Source organism: Cavia porcellus, unplaced genomic scaffold, assembly GCF_034190915.1.
Source record: "Cavia porcellus strain 051 isolate PalLab524CR breed Dunkin Hartley unplaced genomic scaffold, mCavPor4.1 scaffold_12, whole genome shotgun sequence".
NCBI lineage: Eukaryota > Metazoa > Chordata > Mammalia > Rodentia > Caviidae > Cavia > Cavia porcellus.
Genome location: NW_026947495.1, coordinates 53,169,652 through 53,193,496, shown reverse-complemented (window position 1 = coordinate 53,193,496; position 23,845 = coordinate 53,169,652). Strand labels below are relative to the sequence as shown.

At 36.2% G+C, this 23,845-nt stretch overlaps 1 protein-coding gene across 2 annotated transcripts in view; it reads left to right on the top strand.

The window, feature by feature from the left end:
- The window catches only part of Grb14 (growth factor receptor bound protein 14), a 127,015-nt gene that overhangs the window by 68,036 nt on the left and 35,134 nt on the right, over window positions 1–23,845 (top strand). For both annotated transcript variants that reach the window (XM_063259179.1, XM_063259180.1), the window contains 2 exons: window positions 915–1,071; window positions 23,303–23,424. In XM_063259179.1, coding sequence (XP_063115249.1) covers window positions 915–1,071; window positions 23,303–23,424 — 279 coding nt within the window. The remainder of the gene's footprint in view (window positions 1–914; window positions 1,072–23,302; window positions 23,425–23,845) is intronic.

Sequence of the window (23,845 nt, the reverse complement as noted above, 5' to 3'; positions counted from 1 at the left end):
AAATGGTCAACAAGAGTATGAAAAGGTGCCAAACATAACTAATCATCAGGGAAATGTTAGTCAGAGCCACTGTGAGATCCCACCTCACACTCATTCTGGAGGCTGTTGTCAAAATGACAAGTGTTGATGAGGATGTGAAGCAAAGGAAATCATTATACTCCATTGGTGAGAATGTTGATTAGTGCAGACATTTTGAAAAGTGGTGTGGAACCTTCTAAAGAAATAAATATAGATGCACCTTATGACCTAGATATCTATCCTTCTTCTGGGTATATAGTATATCAAAAGGAAATGAAATCACTACCACTAATAGATATTGACACTTTCATGTTAATTGCAACATAAAACAATAGCCAAGGTGTGTCCCATCACTGAATAAATAAAACAAACATGTAAAGTGTTAATAAGCTTTAGGAAAGGAGGTCCTGCCATTTTCCAAAATGTCTGAACATCAAGAATATTTTGTGAAGTGAAATAGCCATACACAAAGAAAAGTATATGAGCTCACATGTGTGTGGAACCTTATTTTTAAAAAAGCAAATATACAGAAATATAGAATAAACCAGTGGTCCTTAGGGGCAGGGATAAGGAGGAGGAGAATGGGGAGTTAGAAATCAAAGAACACAAAATAGCAGAAGTATAGGATGAACAAGTCTAAGAGATCTGATGCACAACATGAAGATTACTGTTAATACTGTATTGTATTTGGAAATTTTGATAAATGAGTATATTTTATCTGTCCTCGCTGCACACATATGGAAATGATGTCTAGGTTAATTTGCTTCACTATAGTAGCAAATTTTATTAACTGTATTTATCTCAAAATGTCATGTTGTATACCTTAGTTATACACAATAAATTTATTTAAGAAATAAGAATATTTTAACTTTTTTTTCTTGTTTTTCTATATACAGGTGATTAAAGTGTACAGTGAAGATGAAACCAGCAGGGCTTTAGAGGTACCCAGTGACATAACTGCCCGAGATGTTTGCCAGCTGTTAATCCTGAAGAATCACTACATTGATGACCACAGCTGGACACTGTTTGAGCACCTGCCTCATATAGGTGTAGGTAAGGATGTAGAATCACTGACTCACATCATTGATTTTCTGAGGCACATGGTATAGATCATATGACAAAGATTTTCTTCAGATGTATAGAAATAGACAAAGGGAAATTATGAATGCTTCCTTTTAATTATTTTTGATAGTTTATAAAGAAACAAAATGGAAACAAGATTGAAATATTATAAATTTATTACATCTCTTTACTTAAGTAGTGATGTGTTGGGATTTTGAGCTAAAGTTCAAAAAAAATTTGAAATGGCATGTCACTATGTTGTACAGGTTAGTCTCAAATTTCTGAGCTCAGTCCTGTCTCATGCTTCAGAGTTAGTAAGGATCCAGATATATACCACCACCCCCAGCTCATAGAGTTCAAATTGATGGAAAGGTAAATTTAATCAATAGTTTTGGTAGCTGTATTGCTGGGGCAAAATACCTGATGCTCAAAATTAAGGGAAGAAAGATTTATTTAACTCAGTTTGTGGAGGTTTCAGTCTATAATCAGCTGGCTCCAAGGTAGGGTGGCACATGGAAGAGGAGCAACAATTCATGATGGCAGAAGACAGCAAAAGCAACAAGAGCAGAAGGGAGTAGGCTTCTTTTCTTCCCTTATATTATATGCCCTAGGGCAACTATGACACTCACATTCCCAATCCCAGGACTAGAGAATGAAGCAATCACAAAATCTAAATTCAACCGCCTCTAAAAAGTCCACCCCCATGACCACATGAGGCTTTGGAGAGATATCCCCCAAAACCGTAACAAACATAACCATAACAATAGCATAATGAAAAGTTCTTTAGAAATTAATAAAACAGCTTCTGAACTACTTTTGTGATTGACTGCAGTGTGGACATAAATCAGTGTACATCCTGGTGAGTCTCCTAATGGAAATACTCTCTCAATATTTCATTTAAAAATAACCTCTCACTTTTAAGACATTAACATAAAGACTAACCTTTAAAATTTTTTATTTGTAAATGCATATCTGTATTAGGAGCTATGGAAATTTTTAAAATTTATTGTAATAAGCTGTAAAGTATGAATTACCTTACTGGACTGAGGCAGGGTTTAGAAGTTATAAGTACAACTTAGTTTGGTTTTGTTAACGTTCCTGGTCTCTTACAGCTTCTGGTGGCTGCCAGCATTCCTTGGCTGTGGCTGCATCGCTCTAATCTCTGTCTCCATGGTCCAATGGCTGTCTGTTCTATCTCTGTCATACTTGCCTCTTTTAAGAGCAATAACATTCTAAGCCCTACCAAATAATCCAAGAAAATCACATTTCAAAGATTCTTAATTTAGCCATAACTATAGCAGTTTTTCCTCCTCTTCGTCTGTCTGTTCCTCCTCCTTTCCCTCCTACCTTTTCTTCTTGTTTCTCTTTTCCTCTGTTCATCCTCCTCTTCTTCCTTCTCTTCCTTCCACTTCTCTTCTGTGTCCTTTTCATGTAAGGTGATATTCATAGATTCTGGACAATAAGCTGGGTTATCTTTGGGGTGTTATTATTCAGCTTGTCCCAAATTCCTTTTCATTTTATAGTAAAAACTTTTCAGTAATAAATCATTAAAATCATTTAAAATAACATTATTGACCACACAGTTATTTCCTTCAGTTTATTTGAAGAATTGTGAAAATTTTATACCTACACATTAGAGTCATTCACTTTCTTGCTTAACTGCCAGTATATAAAATTATCCTTTGTTTATACATCTGGACTTATGCCCCAGAATGAAGATGTGAACTTATGCCCCAGAAAGTATGGTTAGTTTCATACAAGATATTTGCTTTCTTTTATGAAATAGAACTTAAAAAGTGGTGTTAGCAGAAATGTGTTTTAGGAAGATTAATTTTGATGATATTCTGGAAAGTGATAGTCTTCCTACTTCCTGTCTTCTAAAACTTCAAAGTGTTGGTAGGCTTCCAATTTGAGGGCTGCTGTCCTGGGAAATGTCAGTGCAGAATGAAGCCTGTGGAAAAGAAGCTAGAGTAGTTCCATGACTTTTAGAGTGACTCAGACCCTGCTTACCTGCCCACTTGATTCTGACACCCTGCAGCAGGGACTGCTGATCTTAGAGTAAGAGGAATGTCTTACTCCCTAGGAATCCGGAGTTCAGAAGTTAGCCTCTGCTGATCAGTGAGACATGCTGCCAGCTAGAGCAGAAAAAACTCAACATACATTTTTTTTCACTGCCATTTATGAGTAGTTTAATTTTTCATGATAATCTCACAAAGTATAATTCTCAATAGATATATACCATATTCTATAACATTTCATTTAATTATAGTAAAAATATTATACCTCTTGCATAGCATAATATATAATTATAGTATTTAATATATAATTATACTATTTTATATACTCTTAAATTTTTTTGGGAGACCTTAAAGAACATTTGTTTTAGTTGCAGTCATTGCAATTTATGCCTAATAAATATTTTTAAAGTTCATTAATAAAAATCTGCTGTATAGATTAAGCAGCAGTTTTCCCTTAGGATACTTCACATTATTTATATTAAAGGAATGGAATGTGTATGCATTGTAATGTAAAAATTGTAAATGGAGAATTAATTAGAGCTACATACTAACTGTAAATTTTAGGTATCAAATAATAATATAACAATGTAAAATAATATAACTATTTAATAATAGACAATATTATATCTAGTATATATTATATACAATAACAATAACATGTATGTAATTATATATAATATAATATAATAATGCAATAATATAACACTATTAAAATACAGTGGTACCTTGGTTCATGAACTTAATTCTTTTATATTTTAGATCATATATAATTTTTATTTATTTATTTTATTTTATTTTACAGAAGATAAAATTAAACAGCAAAACAGATAATAAGGAAACAATTGTAAGAAGATTTCAAAGCAAGACTACTGGAGATCTTCACTGTCTATCATATTGTCTCTTGTTTTCTTCCAAATAGTTGTCCACATCTTCACACAAAGTGAATACATACTGAACATTATAGTACTAAACTAATCAGAACAGGATGATGAAGGCATTTTAGGTCTTCAAGACCAGATAGTAGGGGAGTCAACAATGACTGCCATCATGTCTCTTGTTCTCTTCGAAATAGCTGTCCATTTCTTTGTGTAGGTTGAAATTAAACATAAGAGACTAGACTAATATCAGTCTGAACAGTGAATAATAGTATTGCTAGATTTTATATCATAATGCTACAGAATTAGCACTGGGTATCTTAGTGTCTCTTCTTCAGAGTATCTGTTCATTACATCGTGCATTATATAATCTGTTCTCGTAAACTGTTTAGAAATTCTACACATGTGTGAATCTCTACATGTATACTTATCCTTTTTGTATTATAGGGAAAAACAGATCAAAACAACACAACAAAACAAATTCCTAGAAAAACATGAAACGAAAAAGACATATAAAACCATAATACTTGGTGATCTACAGTAGTTACTATGCTGTCTCTTGTTATTTTCAATAGAATTGTCTACATCCTCAGGCATAATGTAATTGAACATAGTATCACCTAGCAATTTTAATAAAAACACAACATTGGAGACATTGTAGGACTTCCAAAGCAGTTAATAATCAAACTGGAATGGGTATCTTATTACATCTTGTCATCTTCAGGGTAATTGCCTCTATTCTTAGACTTGATACTATCAAGCATACCAAATTCAAATAAAATCAGTCAGGACAAAACAGCAGTCTAACAAACCAGATTCAAATAAGATCAGTCATAGAAAGACAGTGTAAGTAATACAGGGCTTCAGTTTAAGTTAGTAGGAAATTAAGGATAGTTACCATAGTATATCCTGCTATTTTTGAGATAGCTATCTATGCACTCAAGTCTAGTATGAGTAGACAGATTGGAACAGAATAAAATCAAACTAAACAGAGCTATAAGACTAATGTGGCTTTTAAATCCCGATACACTATTAACAATGTCTTCTGCCTTCCTTTTTTAGACAGTTCCTTGCCTTTCCCTTTTTCAGGGTGCTTTGAGTATTTTGGGTCCCACTAACTCCTTTAGTTTTTAGATTAGGGGGTCAACCCATTATCTATCTAAGTGGTGCTGAACCTTTTTAACCCTGAGCTTGATCTTGAGCTGTATTCCTTTACTTACTAAAGCCTCAAGGTTTTCCTTCCTTATAGCTGAGTAGTTCTCCACTGCACAAAAGTGTCATGACTTTCCAACCTATCTGCAGCTGCTGGACGAGAGTTGTCCCTATTTTTCTCTGATCCCCTGTCACATAGGACATTGTTTTCTCATCTTTGACTTTCAGTTTATTAATCCTCTTTCAGGTTGAGTATATTTCCTAATCAGAGCATCTTGATGGACCATATCTCCTGATTACTCTGCCTGTGTTGCTTTTTGTTAGTGTATCAAGGCCATTTATATTACAGATTATAGGCTGCCTTCTTTTCCTCATCTCTGCAGTTCTATTTTTCTGCTATTATTTGTCCACTTTTCTCCTTCATTCCACTGTCTGCCCCATTTATCGAGACCTCTCTACCACTGTTGCTGGAATCTTGGTATTTTTTTCTACTTCTCTCTAGAATGTCCTTCAGTAGTTTTTGTAGGGTTGGATTGGTGGTCACGAACTCCCATAGTTCCTCTTTGTCATGGAAACATCTTGTTTATCCATTAATTTTGAGAGACAGTTTTTCAGGGTACATCAATCTGGGTTGGAGGTTATTTTCTTTCAGGGCTTGGACTACTTCACTTCAAGCTCTTCTTGATTTGATAGTTTGTATTGAGAAGTCTGTCATGATTTTGATGGATTTTCCTTTATAGGGATTTTGTTTCTTTTCTCTAACCACTTTTTTTTTTTTCCCATTTTTACCGGTACCAGGGATCGAACTCACGACTGCCTGCTTGCAAGGCAGGTACTTATGCCGCTGAGCTAAATCCCTAGCCCTCTCTGACCACTTTTAATATTCTGTTCATGTGGTGAATTTCTGGGATCTTGATTATTATATGTCTGGGTGTAGTTTGGTTTTAGTTGTAGTTGGCTGGAGTTCTGTATGCCTCATTTATCTGAATATCATTTCCTTGTCCAAAGCTTGTGAAGTTTTCCTTAATTGTTTCTGTGAATAGCCTTTGTAATTCATTTGTGTTTACTGCTGCTTCTTTGCTCACATTTTTTTATTCTTAAGTTATAGATCCTCGTGTTGTCTTCTAGCCTTTGTATTGTTACTTCCTGGTTCCTCGTAACTTTTAAGAGGTCTTTTCTTTCACGATCACACATTGAAAATCTATCTTCAAATTTTGAAAGGCTGACTTTAGTTTCTGTCAAGATATTTTGCCAGCTTTCAATGGAGTTTTTAATTTCCTGGTAATCTCTTTGGATCTGTTTCATGTATTCTAGATTTTGTTTATATTCTTCACCAAAGGTTTCTCTTCCTTTTCTGGGTTCCTCCATTCTTCCATCTGTATCTTCTTGAGAGGGGCTTAGCATTTCTTTTATTAATCTTTTTATATCTTGCCTTACTTGGATTAGAATTTCAGTTTTAAATTTGTCTATGAAGTCACAAAGGTATTTCTTTATGTCCGCTGATGCTGTGGCCGATACTGCATGATTGCTACCCTGGATCTTTTCTGTATTTACCTCTCCTCAACTTATTTTCCCAGAGTCAGTGGCTGGAGGTTTCTTCTTATTTCTTGCTCTTGTCATGTTTCTGGTTTTTTTCAAACAAGTGTATGGTGGAGATCTTAGGCTCTTTCCATATTGCTTACAGTTTTTCTGAAGTGTGCCGACTGGGGGTTTGCTGCCTTCTCCAGTTTGCTGATATCTGAGGTGCACGCAGGACGATGTGGGTTAGCCCCTCTTCTCTGAGGCAGTCAACCAATGAGTGTCTTCATCACGTTAGTCTGTGCTGTGCGAATGTTACAGGTTTGGGACAGTTTCGTCCCTGGGGCAGCTGACTGATACCACTGCAGTTCCCGGTTCAGGCCTGTCCTGCCCAACTCCAGTATGTCCTCCAGCTGGTCATAGCTGCTGCGGGACCCAATTTCCAGCCCTCACCATTAATTAATGCAGCTCTCCACGTTGGCTTCACCCTACACTGCACTGCATCCTTCCGCCAAGGGTCCTGGACTCACCAACTCCCAATTTCGGCAGCCACGACTTCAGTGCGCCTGTGAATCTTCAGACTCCAAGGTGTGCCACGCACAGCGCACAGTGCGCCCCGCACGGCGCGCTGCGCACAGTGCGGGGCCAGTCCCAGTGAGCAGTCTGGTTCCAGTCTTTCATCCACATTTTTCCTTTCTTTCTTTCTTTTTCTTTTTCCTCAGTTTCTTCCTGGGTCGTGAGAATCCTTCTCCTTTCGTCTGGTTTTCTCCATGTTGTTAAATTCTAGTGTCTGAGTTGTTTTTTTCAGAGAGGCTTTCTACCTTGCTCCCATCAAGGCACATCTCTCCTAATTCTTTTAATGACTCTAGTTGCAAACCAAACTGGACAAGAACTGAATCAAATTTCCGATACAGTCATTTTTGAACCTGACCATTGACTTTGATTTTGTTCTTAACCAAGTTGGTTTGCAATCAGAATAGTTGAAAGAATCAAGTTCAAGAAGTGCACTACCACTATATTTTCTAGAAATTGCTGAAATAAAATATAAAACGTGAAAATACTCTTATCTTTTCAGCAACCATGAATTAGACCACAGTTTATGAGAAAGAATTTTAGTTCCAAAGCTTTTTGTTTTTTACTCAGGTAATATATTTAAACAAAATAGTTACAGACATTAATTTTATCCTGTACTAAACAATGTTATATTGAGCAGTGTCTAGTTCTTTGTCTACCAGTGCAGTATAAGAAGAAGAGCTGCCAGCGAGTTGCTGTGGTCTTCCTCTGCATCATATATAAACATGTATCTTTGAATGTTTTTGCTATTGTCCTTGTGTTTGCTTTTGAAAAACTTACAGAAACTCTTGTAATATCTGTGGAAACTAATAAGGATATTTTGTAACTTTTTTGAATTTTCACATTTAAATGAATAAGAACTATAGTGGGTTGGTTTTTTCCTTCCTTACATATGGTATGTAGCTGACAGTAGAATCCACCTCTCATACTTTCACCTGTAAGTCTACAGTGAGTGCTGTTGATATAAAAAACCAACAAACAGTCTATCTGCTGAAATTTTGGTGCTACTAATCTGCTGTACATATTGTTCAGGGGATATTCTTGACTAATTTTTTTAAAAGAATGCTGTTTTCCATGAATAGGATTTAGGAGGGACTAATATTTGTGACTTTAAAATATATTTTACAATGTTGGGATTTACGACCTTTGCATACTAGGCAAGCACTGTACTACTGAGCAATATCCCCAGCCCTAAACCATATTTAAAATACAGAAATAATTTAGGCCATTGTAAATAATAGAGAAAGAGGTCAACAATCAAATAAGTGTCTAATTTCATAGTATCAGTGTCAACTTCTTTTAATGATTTTAAACATATCTTGATTCAGTTTCTCTATTCTTACATAATTCTATTTGTACTTATTTTTAATATCTCTATTTGTCTTTTGTAATCTGTTTTGTGTGGGTGTGCACTAAAAATATATTTTGGTGTTTTTTAATTTTATCTTTCATGTAGAGCTCACCTAAAATAGGAACTGCTCCCTGCCTCCTCTGACTATCCCCCATAAACAATTTAGCATGTATTTATGGGTAATTTTGCACCAATTTTTGTATAATTTTATAGATCCTGGGCATATAATAAGAACAAAACAGACAAAAACATTACCTTTATGAATTTGTGTTCTAGTAGGGACTAGACAATAGACAAATGGTTATTATTTTTGTTTCTTAGATTGTGATAAGCAGTTGAAATGGAAGGAAAGCAGGAGAAGGGACAGTGTATTGGTCAGCTTTTTATCTGTTATACTTTAGATCTAAATTGTCCTCCAAAGTCTCAAGTGTTTGGAGAATAATTGTATCATGGAGGTGCTACACTCATCAGTGGATTCATCCATTGATGAGTTTAGTGGCTGAATGTGCTGGGGGGATGTGGACCTGGTGAGAGGTGGGTCACCTGAGACGTGGTCTGGAAGGATACAGACATGACTGGATGCCATTCCTGGGATTGGGTCCTTATATAAATTGGTCACAAAATGAGTTGTTGTATATTAGCATGTACAAGATTCAGAACAAAGAAATGGTCAAAGGGAATTCCAACTTGATGACTGGTTTTATTTGTGAAACTCTTACATGCAGTACTGTAGTGAATAATGGGCATAAAACTTAAAGTCTTGTTCTATGCAGTACAATCAGCAAAAACTGTACTGTGTAAAGAAGAGTACTGTACAAAAAGGGACTGAGGCTCTATAAGCAAGAGATATAGAGCTGAACAAAAAATGAAAATGTCATAAGGTCATAAATCCAAGCTGTGGGTTCTAAGTCCAAACACCTGTTAAAACAGGTTATTAAATGAGGAGTAGCTATGTATTCTTGTCCTCAGAGCCTCCCTTCTCTCTCTGCTTCCTGGGGTGCCATGGGTTAGGCAGCTTTCCTCTGCCGTGCCCTGCCACCATTGCTGTTTCTGCCTTGGAGCAAGCCAGCTTTGGACTGAACCCATTAGAAACAGTGAGCCAAGCAAACCTTTCCTCATTTAAATTGTGGGTGTTAGGTACTTTGCCCAGTTATAAGAAAGTGACTAAGACACTGTCACTATGACAGAATACCTGGGATAAATCAACTTAAAAGAGGAAAGATTTGTTTTGGCTTATGGTTTCATAGGTTTTACTCCATAGTCCATGGGTTGCGTTTCTTTTAGGCCTTTGGCAAGGCAGAACATCATGGGGAGGGGCATGTGGTGTAGCAAAGCTGCTCACCCAGGGAGGCTAGAAAGGAGGAGGGAGGTGACAGGTTTTGAGGTACAGCCTCAGTGATCTGCTTCCCCTAAGTAAGCCTCACCTCCTAAGTTTTTATCACCTCTCATTAGCCTGTTAAGCTATAAATCTATCGTGCTTTAAACACTTGTGAAGTTAGCACCTTCATGATCCAGTCACCTCTCAAAATCTTCCCCTCTGAAAGCTGCTGCACTGGGGACAAGCCTTCTACACACAAGCTTTGGGGGAACATTCCATACCCAAACTATAATGGCCGGCTAGTAGATGGAGGTGGATGGAAGATGTGCTTTGAGTGGAGGTGTCAGGGAAGGCTTCCCTGACAGTCAGATACTTCAGTAGTAACCAGAAGCTCACAGCAAGCAGGCCTTACAGTTAAATGGGAGATTTATCTGGAGAGAGGGGACAGCAAGTAGAGATAGTGAGATGTGGCAATGTGCTTGAGTGTAGTGAGAAGCCCAGAGGGCTGGTGTGCTTGGAGTGAAGTCACTAGAGCAGAAAGTGATGGCAAGAATTTCACAGAGCTATCACAGGGCCAGATTGCTTAGGGTCTTGTAGGACCTGCAGGGCCCCTAGCTTTTACACTGGATGAGAGGAAACAGTAGGAGGTCTTTGAGTCCCAGAACAATGTAATCTGATTTACTTATAAATATACAGTACTAAAGAGGCCAAAATTGAAGTTTGACCTTTGAAGGCTGAGTAATCTCACTTTGCTTTACTGCAGTAATCTCACCTGCCTCTCATTTCTGCTAGTCATACACACTCTGTTGTGCCCTCTCATATATGGTCAGCATGTTTATGGAATTTATGTTTGATAGATCTTGAAATTTTAAGGCAAGAACATTTTGACTTACAAGATAGATGACAATTGAGTGTTTTCTACACTTCAGTTCACGTTAGTGGTTAACTTAGGACAGTTTCAGACAGTATGTTGCTAATGGATATACTGCTGTTGTTTCTAACCCATTAAACCACACCACAAAGTACTCAAGTCAGAAAGGAATACTTGACATTCAAAATGTGGTAGCTTCTGGAACCTGAGTCTTTTCAGAGTGATATTTTCTGTGACAACTTCAGTCTTACTAGTGTTTTGTAATATGTATGCATATATTTGATACTACTACTAATGCACATAATGAGGTATGTATTTTAATACTCATTTTATGTATGACAGTATAAAGACTTAATCTCATCCAGGGTCAAACATTGCACAAATCTAAGTTGTATTAGATTTTTTTCTTCATTTTTGAATAATTTTATCAGTACGTATATGCAGTACATAATAATTACATTTATCATGGAGTATTGGTACATGAATGTAACACATCTTAATTTTTTTTTTATTTCTCATTTTCCTCTCTTTCTTCCTTCCATCTCTTGGTCTCCTTCCCATTTGCAAAAGAACTGTCACCCTGTTAGATTTTAAATAGTACATTGTTACTAAAGCAAGGTAGATGGTTCCTCTTCACTCCAACAGGTCAAGCAAATGTTTTGTACTGGATTTCTTTCTGTCTTACCCTTTATTGCTGTCTCTCAATTTAAATTTTGAACTCCAAGAATGTTGTCAGATAAATCTCTTTTACTTAGTTAGGATTAAAGTTATTAACATAAAACTAAGCCAGCATTGTTCACTTTATGGCAAAGCGATAGATTTATTTTGTCTGAGCAGAAGGATCAATCATGTTGGAAATGACCTGTTCTTGAATTTATATGCATGAGTAATAGTATGATCTTTTAAACTGTAATGTGTTGTATTTTTCTACCCACAATTAGTAGTGTATGCCTCAGAAATGGCTTCTTTTTTGTGCTAGGAATTAGAACTCAGGACTCCATGAATACTAAACTCATGCTGTACCACTGGGCTGCATCCTAACAGGCTGCTAAGAATCTTGATAGGCAGAGTAAATTTTTAAAAGTAGTTAAATATCCTGATTTTGTTATGAATCTTTGATATGCCTGATTCTATATTATATTATGATGTGACTCCCTTGTGCCTCCAGTTATGCCCACTTTTTTATAGGCACTGGGTTTAGTGTGAGAATATCAGCAAATATTTCCCCTTTCACAGTATACTATTCTAGGTTTTGTAACTGGTGTGCTTGACTTAATCGCCACTGGATGTCACTGTAGTTCCCCAGATGGAGTCTGCTACTTCCATACTCATTGTAAGAGGAAGTTGGGGGAGTGGACTTCAACTTCAAATGCTCTGGAACTTAATGGGATCTGTGTTTGTCTTGCTCACATTTTGATTCCTAATTGAAGCCACAGAAGGAAGCAGTGGCAATTAACACAATACCTCAAGCGCATACCTATACACTTCTCAGAAACAGGAATTAATTGTATTTTACTATCATTGCTAGGGACAGCAGAGATTTCCATTGTGAATATCATTATGAAGTGGCTTTAATAAGCAAAATGAATGACTGGAGGCTTTTAATGAAACTGTTTTTATGTGTGCAGCCACATCCATGTGATCTCTTTAAGACAGAAGCAAGACGTAGTGGGGAGAGGGAACAGTCACTGCCTCCTGTTTTGAAGCTGCTTCTTCACTTTAAAAAAACAACAACAACAACAACAAAAAACCAAAGCAAAACAGGCACAGCATTTTCCCTGTTTTTTGAGTTGCTATGGAATTGTACTTTCTGTGATGTTTATAACCTGCCGACTTTCACATTTGTGACCATCCATGTCACCAGGAGGAAACAGTGTGAAGCCTTTGGGACTACTGAGAAGCTCACGCCCTGACCTCTTGAACTTGGAGGAGACTCTCTGTCACCATGCCACATGGGCTGGAAGTGGAAACCTGCTAGGAGAGGAAAGTGCCCATAACTAAATCTGCTTCCTGAAGAGCCTGTTTTTCCTTCACAATCTTTATATAGTCTCTGCTGCTTGAATTCAGATCGCATCATCTTCGTCCTTAGGTGTTAAGTTCATGCTTGTTCTTCTAGCCTCTAGTAATACCAAAGGAATACCAAATGCAGGCCTGATTCTCATTGCCTTGGGGCCCCAAGTACCTTGTGGAGCTTGTGACCTGCCTCCCTTTCCTTTGTGTATGCAGCCTCACAGTTTTCACTGCAGAAAGCTGCCTGTATAGACAGGCACTGTGCTTTCTCTTGCTTTCCTTGCTCATACTGTTGAGATTCTCAGGAATTCTGTTCCAGCCTATCTTAATCTGGCTACTGCTATGCATCTTCCAAGGCTTAGTTATTTTCATTAAAAGTGCTACACATGCCAGGGATTTAGCTCAGTGGTGTAAGCACATGCTAGACAGGTATATCACCTAGCATAGCCTACCTGTGGCAACAGAGTGAACATCGGCACCCTCAGGTCTTCAGGCCAATAGCCAACCTATGCTGCAGTCTGCACCCTCTGCAGGCTTGTGTGTTAGAGTTAGCCCTTTCCCTCTAACAGTAGGTAGGAGGACACATGTGCCTCTTCTAGATGCCCAGTACCTACGCATACACTTCTGCTTCTCTGAAGCTCTTGCTTGAAGAGAAAAGGTATTTTCTGGCACTGCTTGTTCTCATGCATCTTATAGGAAATTGCAGATCCTGCAGAGAGGTGCAGGAGGCACAGGACTATTAGCAATGGGTTGTGTTCTGGATGGCGGTGCTCCCACAGGAACGTGCTGTACGCAGGTGTATCAGATAAGCATGTTAGACAAACCTTAGACATAAGCTCTTCACAGGCAAACCTAATGGGATAATAGGATATTGTAAATTCATAAGATGTAATTTTTTTGTTATATCTTTTGGTTATATTTCTGAAGTTCTTTTAAAGACTGATATAAACAAATATGAGGTTCTAATGATGAAATAAAAAGTATAAATGTATACAATGGCTTATAAATTTTATGAAAAATATATGTACATTATTCTCATATAGACCCATAGAAAAAGTCAAGAAGGAAATATAGTGGAAGGTTGTATGTTTTTCCTCCTGGTTGATAAGTTTAAAAGTGAATTGTGATTATCAGTTGTCTATAATATTTTCTCCAATAAAATGTATGTTTTTAGTTACCAGAAAAGGAAGTAACAATTTAAAGCACAATATTAAAAACTTTTAAAGATACGTTTTAAAAGACTTAGTGAGGATATATTCCTGAGATCCCAAATAGAGCCTATCTCTTTTGCTCCTGTAACATTTTCTACAATTGTACTAGTGATCATATTATTAAAATTAAACAATAATTCCATAAGAGCTGGGATTATGTGTATAGATATATTTTGTAACCCATGGCCAAATGCAAATAGGTTGTTTTGAACTAAGTTGTACAGAACTATAAGGTATTTATAGCAAATAATTCAAAGAATAGATTACAGTGTTAGAGAAGGAAGAAGCTTGGGAAAAAAGAGTGAAAAAAATCATGTGCTAGGCCAGGTTGCAGATTTGCTTGGAGCTCTTAAATGATGTACTGGTTAATTTGGAATATATGAAGCTGTTTATAAATCTTTCAGGCAGCTTGAGATACCATGTATGTGAGGATTTTGTGGAAAGATAAGGTTTTCTATGAATATAAGTTGTGATTTTAGAATCAGAGTCAATGCAGACTATTTAAATTTGCTGAAGAATGAACTATAAGGCCTTAGCATCAAGCTAAAGTGTCACAATTTTTCTATCATTGCACTTAGGGAGTTGAATCTGGCAGTGGCAATTTTCTGGAGGATCCTGGTGGTATTAAGTAGTATTCCTGGGTTAAGAAACCTTTCAGAAATTGAGCCCTGTTTTATTCTTTGCTTCTCCAGTTTTTGTTTTGCTTGGTCAGAGGCTGTTCATTTTTGTCTGAAAATAAGATTGACAAAATGTGTGTAGTTTCTGCCCGGCACAGAGAAGTACAAGGACCATTTGTCTCCTGGAGTTTCCTGTAACAAAGGTATACACAGAATTGTTTTCTGGGCGAATTAGAGGTAAAAGCCACTTTTGTTTCTTCTCTTATCAAGTGATGAGAAGAGTAGGGATTCGGGTTTCTATTTGAGCCTTATGCTGTACTTTCAGTAAATTCCAGGCAGAAGGTCACAGGTGAGCACTTTCCATTCTTGGAGGATTGAGGTTTTTTAAAAGACTTTGAAGTTAAATCAACACTTTCAGAAGAAACTTATTTTTTCTTCTTTTCTTTCTTTTTTTTAAGAAAAAGTTCCTGAAAATTAAGCAAGATAGAATTATATATAGTTATTATTTGTGATGTTCCTATTACTATAAGGCTTCACTGATGTGTTAAAAGAGAAAAACAAAACTTAAAATAATATGAGGTTTTCAGTTTTGTTCTGAAGAAGCTTTTAAAACCTTTTTGATGTTTTTATTTCCTTTCCTTCCTTCTTAGTTGCTATTTTGAAATAATTTAGGAAAACTTTTCTCCTATTTTTCTGTCTACATATGAGTGATATTTGACAGTTCTAATCAATGTTTAGATAATAACTTTAGAAAGTCTAAGTAGATTTAATTATCAGGTAGTTAAGGATAGGAAATATGATGTTCCATCAGTATGGATTTTTTTACGTTTTTTTTTTTTTTTTTTTTTTTTTTTTTTTTTTTGGTACTGAGGATCGAACTTGAGACCTTGTGCTTGCCAAGCAGGTAATTGTGCTGCTGAGCTAAATCCCTGGCCCTACTCATGGAGTTTTAATGCAGTATTATAAATAAATTTTATGTAAGTTTTAAAAATAAGGTCTCTAATATAATAAGGATAAATTTATGTGGAAGCTACCCAGTGTCTTTTTTCAAATGGTAACTCTGAGTGTCCAAATTCATTCTGTGTTTTGAACATTGCAGCAAAAAATTCCTAATTGTAGGATTAATATTTCTCCTGATATTTAAAATATATTATAATTGCTTAGTAGAATTCTTTAGTTGGTTATGATGCTCTTAGTTTTAAAATGGGGCTAAAAAAGGAGAATCAAAAGAACGTTTATTAGAAACCATCTGGTTCAGTGTTCTGTTTTTCCTTGCCTTAGGTTTTGGCTTGGCCTGGGCAAAATAAAGTTGGTCTTCAGCAAGTTTTTATCTCCTCTTTAGACATTTTCCTTTTTCTCTCAAAGTAATCCACCAAGCTATCCTGTATGTTCCTGTTTAACTTTCTGTCTATCAAAGTCTGTATCTAGTTAGCGATGTGTATTTTTTTTTAAGTTCTAATTGTGTGTAAGATGTGATTAACTGATAATAAATTATGTCTCCCAGGGGCTTTTGTGCTATTATATCTTCAATCCTAGCATAATGACAATGGTTGCAGGTGACAGGACCTCCACAATGAAATAATGATATATACATTTGGAAAGAATATTTAATGTAACATGATTTTTAAAACCCAGTTTTGTAGTAAGAAAAATTTATATTCATATCTAGGCTGGTTAAAGCTGCAGTGTATTCAGTCCTCTGTAACTTTGCTTTCTTATATATTATCTGAATTTTTAGTAAAATAGTAGCAGAAATTTTCCATGAAGAATGAAAAGCATGTTTTTTGCTTTCTAACTTGCACTGTAATTTTTGGAACTTTATTGAAAACATTTTTCATATTAGTATGAGACTTTTTTCTTTTGCTAGTAATTACATTCTTTAAACATTCAGCATTATAGTTCTGTGAAATTTTCTGAAATATTTTATTCCTTTTTTTTCCTGCACTGGTATTCTGACTTTTATTTGCATGTAGTCAACAAACTCTTGCTAGACTCAACTTTCGGCCAAGTGCATGTGTTTTGCTATTTGGTTTACCCGTGTGTCATAACTGTTCAAATATAACTTGAGTTTTTGACACTGCTTGTTTACTTTTAAATGGAGTCCGTTGTGTCTGGAGTGTCCCTAAAAGTCTCATATGTTTAGAAGTGGGGCTTCTGGAAGGAAAATGATCAAGGGTTTTATACTCATCAATGGATTGATTCATCTATGAGTTCAAAGATACCTTTGGGAGAAGAGGTTCTGTCAAAGGATTTGGATTACTGTGGGTGAGCCTTTGGAGGGTATGACTCTCTTTGGTGCTTCATCTTGCTATATTTTATGCTTTGCATAGGTTGAACAACTGTGTTTCACTGTGTCTTGGGGGCTAACTAATCATGGATTAAACCTTCTGAAACCATGAACCAAAATAAACCTGTCTTAAGTGGTGTCAGGTATTTTTTCCCAGCAATAGGAAAGCTGACTAATACACAGTCTAAATTAAAATGAATTATGTTACTTTGGCGAAAAGTTAAGTTTGATATAACTTGAACTCTTGTGCTTTACTGTCTATCACTTATACTCAAGATGTGATTATTTTCAATTTACTAGCAAATATTTGTTGAACATACTTCAAAATATGAGAAATCGAGGAAACAGAAACATGAAACTACAGGAAAATGACAGAGTCATTTTAGCTGATGCAGAAAGAGTGTGTGTGGGTATAGACCCAAGAGAGGTGGGCAGTAAGAAGTAGGTGAGAACTTCCACTCAGGCAGAGGCTCTGCTGTGCGGTTAGTGCATGGGCTTGGAGTCAAACACATTGTTGTTCATCCTGGGTAGGTTGGCTACTCTGAACCTCAGTTTTCTATCTGTAAAATGGAAATGGAGTTTGTTTATTGGATTATTACTTTAATAGCCCAAGGGCAGTGGAACAGATTACCATAAATTCAATGACGTAAATAACAGAGATGTGTACTTCCGTATTTCTGAAGGTTCATGCTTCTTCCAAGGGCCATGAGGAAAATTTGTTCTTTTTTCCTTCCTGCTCCTAGTGGCTGCTTTTGTTCTTTGGGTTGTGATTACATCACTCGAATATGGTGCCTTTACGATCACATTGCCTTTTCCTCCCCTGTCTATATCCTATCTTCTCTGCCTCTCTTTTCAAAGAATTATGATTGTGTAGGGCCTATCTAAATCCAGTATTTTCCTCAACTCAGTATCCCTAACAATGATACTGAGTTGAGGAAGGCTTTATCAGGTAACACAACCTTCTTCATTTTTGTTACTAGAGTTATTAGTTAGACTCTTGTCTCCTTCCTTTGTAACGATAGAAAATTTGATCTATTAATTGTTTGCTGTGTGGGTTTTTCCTAGACTTGTGGTAAATAATGCAGGTTCTATTCATTAGTTGCATACAGGATTAAACCGTTCCTAGTTGAAGTCACCTTTGCAACATCCTATAAGGCATTTAAGTCCCCAGTGAGGTGTCTGTTTCTTACCTGACTGTTCTCTTCATATTCTGGAAACTCTTACTCCATTCCAACTTATTGCCTGCAGCACAAAGCCTCTTAAGTTTATGATCTTCTCTTAGCTCTTCCATCTTCCCTCTGGGAACTTGACACTGCAGGTTTTTCCTCCAACACTGGAATGCCATTGACTTGACAGTGCACTCAGCTAGCATTTCTCACTCCCGCGGATATAGGGTTTCTCAAGGCATGAAGCTTTTTAAGCTACGTTTTGAGTTGTCCAACAGCCTTTCAGTTTATCTAAGGTCTTATCACCCAGAAAGGGTTCTAGTTCTGAAAATGGCCAGAATATGGGGTTACTTGGAACCATCATCATGCTAGATCCTTCTAGGTTTCCAGTTGATTTTTTCCTCCATTCAGCCCTTAACTTAGCTCCTTTTTCTGGAAGATTGGAATAGATCCCTATGGGAAGTAGTAGTCTTCTGGGCTGGGTATGATTCTCCAAAAGCAATGATACTTAATCAAATATCCATACCATCTACTTCAAAACTCAAAACCAAAGAAGATGCCTGTGTTATTTTTCTCTCTTGATGTAATGTTTCTTGAGAATACAACACAGACTATTTCCTTATCAGAAAGATAATAGGTACAAGGAAACACTGGCAACAAGAGAAATAAGCAAGTAATTGATTAATACCTGAAAATTGTCTCCCATTGCAGTTGCAAAGAATATAGGTACAATAATTAGCAGCTGGGGCTGGGGATTTAGCTCAGCGGCATAAGCGCCTGGCTTGCAAGCCTGTGTGGTCGTGAGTTCGATCCCTGGGACTGGTAAAAAAAAAAAAATAATAATAATTAGCAGCTACTATGTTTACTAATGTATACCTATGTTTTATGAACTTCAAAATATCAACTGAGTCTATCTGAGAAATAAAAGTAAAGAGTGAAAGGTTGCTGGGAATGAAACTTCATTTGCTATCTTGGTAATTACTGAATCTCACCCGTTTGCTTCTCTTTTAGTCATCGTAGCTCGTTAATGGTAGCAAAGTCCTGCAAAATGCTTGGGCCAAGAACTTCAGTGTTGTCCTTGAGTGCTCTTTTTTGTTTTCACTCTGTATTTACTATGTCAGCAAATCCTGTTGACACTATCTTCAGAGTAGATCCAGATTCTGCCCACTTTTTACCGCATCCACTGTTAACACGCTAGTCTACACCATTTCATGTGCTCCTCGGTTAGTTGCAATAGTCTGCTCCATAGTGGCCATGCTTCCAGCCTGTGAAACTTTTAAAATCAGTTTTCTGCTCAACAGGAAGTATGACACAATTAAAACATGTGAGTTCATATTATTCCTGTAGTCAGGGTGGTTTGTCATGTAACTCTGAAAAAGAGCTGAATCCTTATTTTGGTGCTTTATACAACCCCATCTCATCACCATTTTTTCTTTAACCTCTTTCTTGGTCTTCTCTTGTTTGCTCACTCAGCTGTAATGATAAAAACTTCCTTGCTATGCTTACTTTTTTAATTTTTAAAAATAGTAAAATACAAGTAAACAATACAGAACAAAGCCAATCAAGACAACACAGTGAAATTAGAACAGAACTTCAGAGCAGAGCAGGATACCAGGACAACAATAATAGGTATCATAGTATATCTTGTTATCTTCACAGTAGTTGTCCATTCAGTCAGGTATAGCAAAATCAAACCCAAAACAGAACACTATAAAACCAATCAAAACAGACTGTTGAATAGAGCAAAACAGTCAGAACAAAGTAAAAGAGTGAAAACAATATTAAACTTCAAAGACAAGATAGAAGGAAAGCCTTCATATTTGCTATATTACATACTGTCATCCTCCCAAGAGATACTCAGACCTGTGGCCCCAGGCCTGCATAATCAACCAAACAATACAAGCATTTAGTTGCTTTATGTACCTTGGTTGCTATCAACTCTAGCTGACCTCCAAACCATCCAGTTGCTGGGGGGGGGGGCACGTTTTAGGGGGGTGGCGAGGTTGGGGGTGGTGGGGTCCACACAGGACATTTGGTTCTCAGCTGGTGCACTGGTAGGTTCACAGGGAGGCTAACTTGTTCTCTCTCTCTGGCCTGCCCGCAGCTCGCTTGTGCTGCTTACCAGGATGGCTCGTTGCTTTCTCAGTTGGTTCCCCAAGTTTCAGCCCTTGCTGTGCTGTCAAGGTACTAGCCTTGCTTGTGTCTCAAGGGCTTTGTTGCCTAGCTTGTGCCTGTTGTCCTTTTGATGTTTGTTCAGTTATCACTTTCTCAATCAACCCTTCCCTGGATCCTTTTCTCCTGTACCTCTTCCTGTCTCTTCCCTGCTCTTTTTATCTTTAGGGTTTTTGCTAGCTTTTAAGATTTATATGTTATTTATGTTTGTCTTCCCATTATAATAAAAGCCAGCTGTTTCTTACTGTCCTATCCACTACAAAATTGTCAGCTCCAGAGGAGTGTCTGACACCTTGTAGGCCTTTGGTAAATATTTGTTGAATGGATGGCTGTCAGACTACATGGGTTTCTCATGTAACAAACGGAAACAGACAAACTTTTTGAGCTGCATTTACATTGACCCAGATGTTTTAGGAGTTTGCTCAGATATTAGTGTCCAAGATGGATTAGAAGAATGAGAAATTAGCGGTTTGGAGAATAGTTAAGAAAAGACAAAGGTCTAAAATGAAGTGTGACAGTGGAAATTGGTGTGGGGGAGGGTTGTTTGTCATGAAGAACTTGTAGAAAAAGGGCAGCTGATAGCTGGGTCTGTCAGGAGTAAAAGATGTAGAAGTATTAGCAGAGAAATATACAAAGGTGGGCTTTTATTCCTTCTTTTTTTTTTTTTTTTTTTTTTTGAGTCAGGGTTTCACTATGCAACTCAGGCTGGCTTTGAAATTCCAGTGATCCTCCTGCCTTAGTCTCTCAAGTCCTGGGATTATAGACATGTTCCATTAGGCCTGATTGGGTTTTTATTCTGTATATTGCTTTTGGAGAATGTAGTAAAAATATAATAGCAGTAATGGAGGAGAGAGGATTTCGGATAAACAAGTACACTGAGGGAAATGAAAAAGATGACTTGGTTTTGTTTTTAATGTATTTTTAAAATTATGATAGAATGTATATAATGTAAAATTTACCATTTTAAGTATTTTTTAAATATGTAGTTCAGTAGCATGACACATTTTTGTACAACTACTGCCACTACTTATAACCAGAACTGTTCATCTTCCTGTACTGAAACTGTACCAGTTAAAAAGTAATTCCTCATTGTCTCCTCGTTCTCAGCCCCTGGCAACCATCATGTTGCTTTCTGCCTCTGTTAAGTTGACTGTTCTGAGTACTTTATGTAAGTGGACTCACACCATATTTGTCCTTTCCTGCCTGTCTTATTTAACACTTAGTGTAATGCCTCCAAGATTCATTTGTGTTGTTGCATATATCGTAACTTCATTAATTTGTAAGACTATTCTTTTGTGTGTATACATTCATCTCTTGATGGACAATAGATTATTATTATTTGCTTTTTGCCTATTGTGAAGGATGCTGCTGTGAGCATTGGAATTTGCATATCTGTTTGAATCTCTCACTTCTTGTCGTATGCCCAGAATCAGAGTTGCTACATCATGTGATAATTCCATATTTACTGTATCAAGGAGCCACCATGCCTGCTTTGGTTTTAGACAAACTGTTTAAGGTGGCAGAGAATCTCATTATTAGGAGGGGAGCTAGCTGAAAGCAGCTACAGGAAGGGATGTTGCTTCAAAAAAAAAAAAAAAACTGACTAATGTGATGGAAACGAAGAATGTGAATTAGTTTAGTGAGTGGAAAAGGAGAATTGAATCAGGGACCAAATAAAGAGAAGCAGGGGAGGGAGCTAGTTGGTGAGACAGAAAAGGAGCAATCAGAGTCAGGAACAGAACCCTGCGTCTTGATACACACTTAGCTCAAACTCATCCATATTCACTGAGCACTCTTTCAAGAACTTCCTTTTAGATGGATAAGCTTCTGTTTAATATGACATTACTTTCAAGGGTTCAGGTGTAGTAGGTCACAGATCACTACTGAGGATTGAATTTCTAAGACACAGATCCGTTTCAGAATGGTCCTAGAAACACTAAAAAGGCATAAAATTTCATATTTATTATCTGACTATGCATTTCCTCTTTTGCATTGATAATTTCATAGTTACTTCTTTTTCCTACCTATTTATTGAAATATAGCATACCTTATATGAACAAAACCATAATTAGACAACTTAGTGACTTCTCACATATTGCATATACCTGAGTAACCAACATCCTAACTGGTTCCCTGGATGCCTCAAATGTCCTATATCTACCACCATAGGCTGGCTTTTCCAGTTTTCAATCTTATATAAATGTAGCCATACAATGTATATTATTTGTGTCTAATTTCTTTCATTTAATATTATATTTGTAAAAGTCATCAGTGTTGTTGGGATTTTTCATATGGTTATGATTATGTCTATGTAATGCTTTTAAAACAATTTATTATCCCTTATATCAATAAATATTTGGTTTTTCAGTTTCGGGAATTATTGAACATCATCGCAGATTCTTATTAAAATAGAAAATTATGTTCTACCTCTTTAATGATCCTGTTTCTTGGTTCATTTACATGTCTTTTCTACTAAGAGCCTTCCCACCTTACCTAATTATCTTCATTATTAATATAAAGTATATTTTTCTTAACATTAGCCTGGAAAGTATAAAATGCCATAAGAAATTGAGTTGCTCTAACAGATCTACCTTCTTCCTTGAGAATTTTCCATTTAGAGGATCTGTTTTAATTTTGCTCAGCTACTCAAGATTAAGTGTCTTAAATGTGTATTGAACCTGTCAAAATTACTCATCTCTTAATGAGGTGAATTGTTCAACCTTGAAATAAATATATTTAATTTTACCACAGTGATGAGCTGAAGAAAGAATAGCTTTCATGTCTTAATGCAGATTTGTTATCAAACTTGTGTTGTAATTTACATAGCAATAAAAAAAGAGAATTAGTGCAACTTACATTGCAATATTTTATGTACTTTTTCTTTTCAGGTGCGTGCTGTGGTATAAAAATTGACACTAGTAATTCAAAATTGATAAGAAATTTTGTTAATCTGGATATTTAAGAATTTGATTTGAAATTTGCTATGTTTTATATGTATATAATGTATTTTGTATGTTTGTATGGTTTTACATTTGAGTTTGTCTATGTATCTGTCAACACATTCACTGAAACATTCTTTACAGAAAGAACAATAGAAGACCATGAGCTAGTAATTGAAGTGCTATCTAACTGGGGAATGGAGGAAGAAAATAAGATCTACTTTAGAAAAAATTATGCCAAATATGAATTCTTTAAAACCCCAACAGTAAGTGAATTATCAATTAACAGTTACAGAAACTAAATGAGTAAATTTTGTGCAAAGAGAATAACTATGAAGTCATACAGAAGGATTTGTAAAGTAATTTCTTAAATAATGTGTAGTCAATATGATACAGGTGTAAAGGAAAATGTTTTAAAGCCTTATTGAGGTCATTTTGATTGTTTAATTTAAAAGTAGAAACCTATTCTTGGGGGTCATTTGAGTCTTTTTCTTGCCTTTCAGAAAAACAAAATCATCCAAAAATTATACATTGATTTGAAAATAAATTATTGTAGGTCCTGAAGTGCATACCAAAACAGTATATTTTACAACTTTTCGTGGAATTTAGGATAAATTTGTGCAAGAAATGTCTAAAGTAAAAATAGGTTAGTAATGTGGGAGAATGGTAGCTTATCCAGAAATTTAG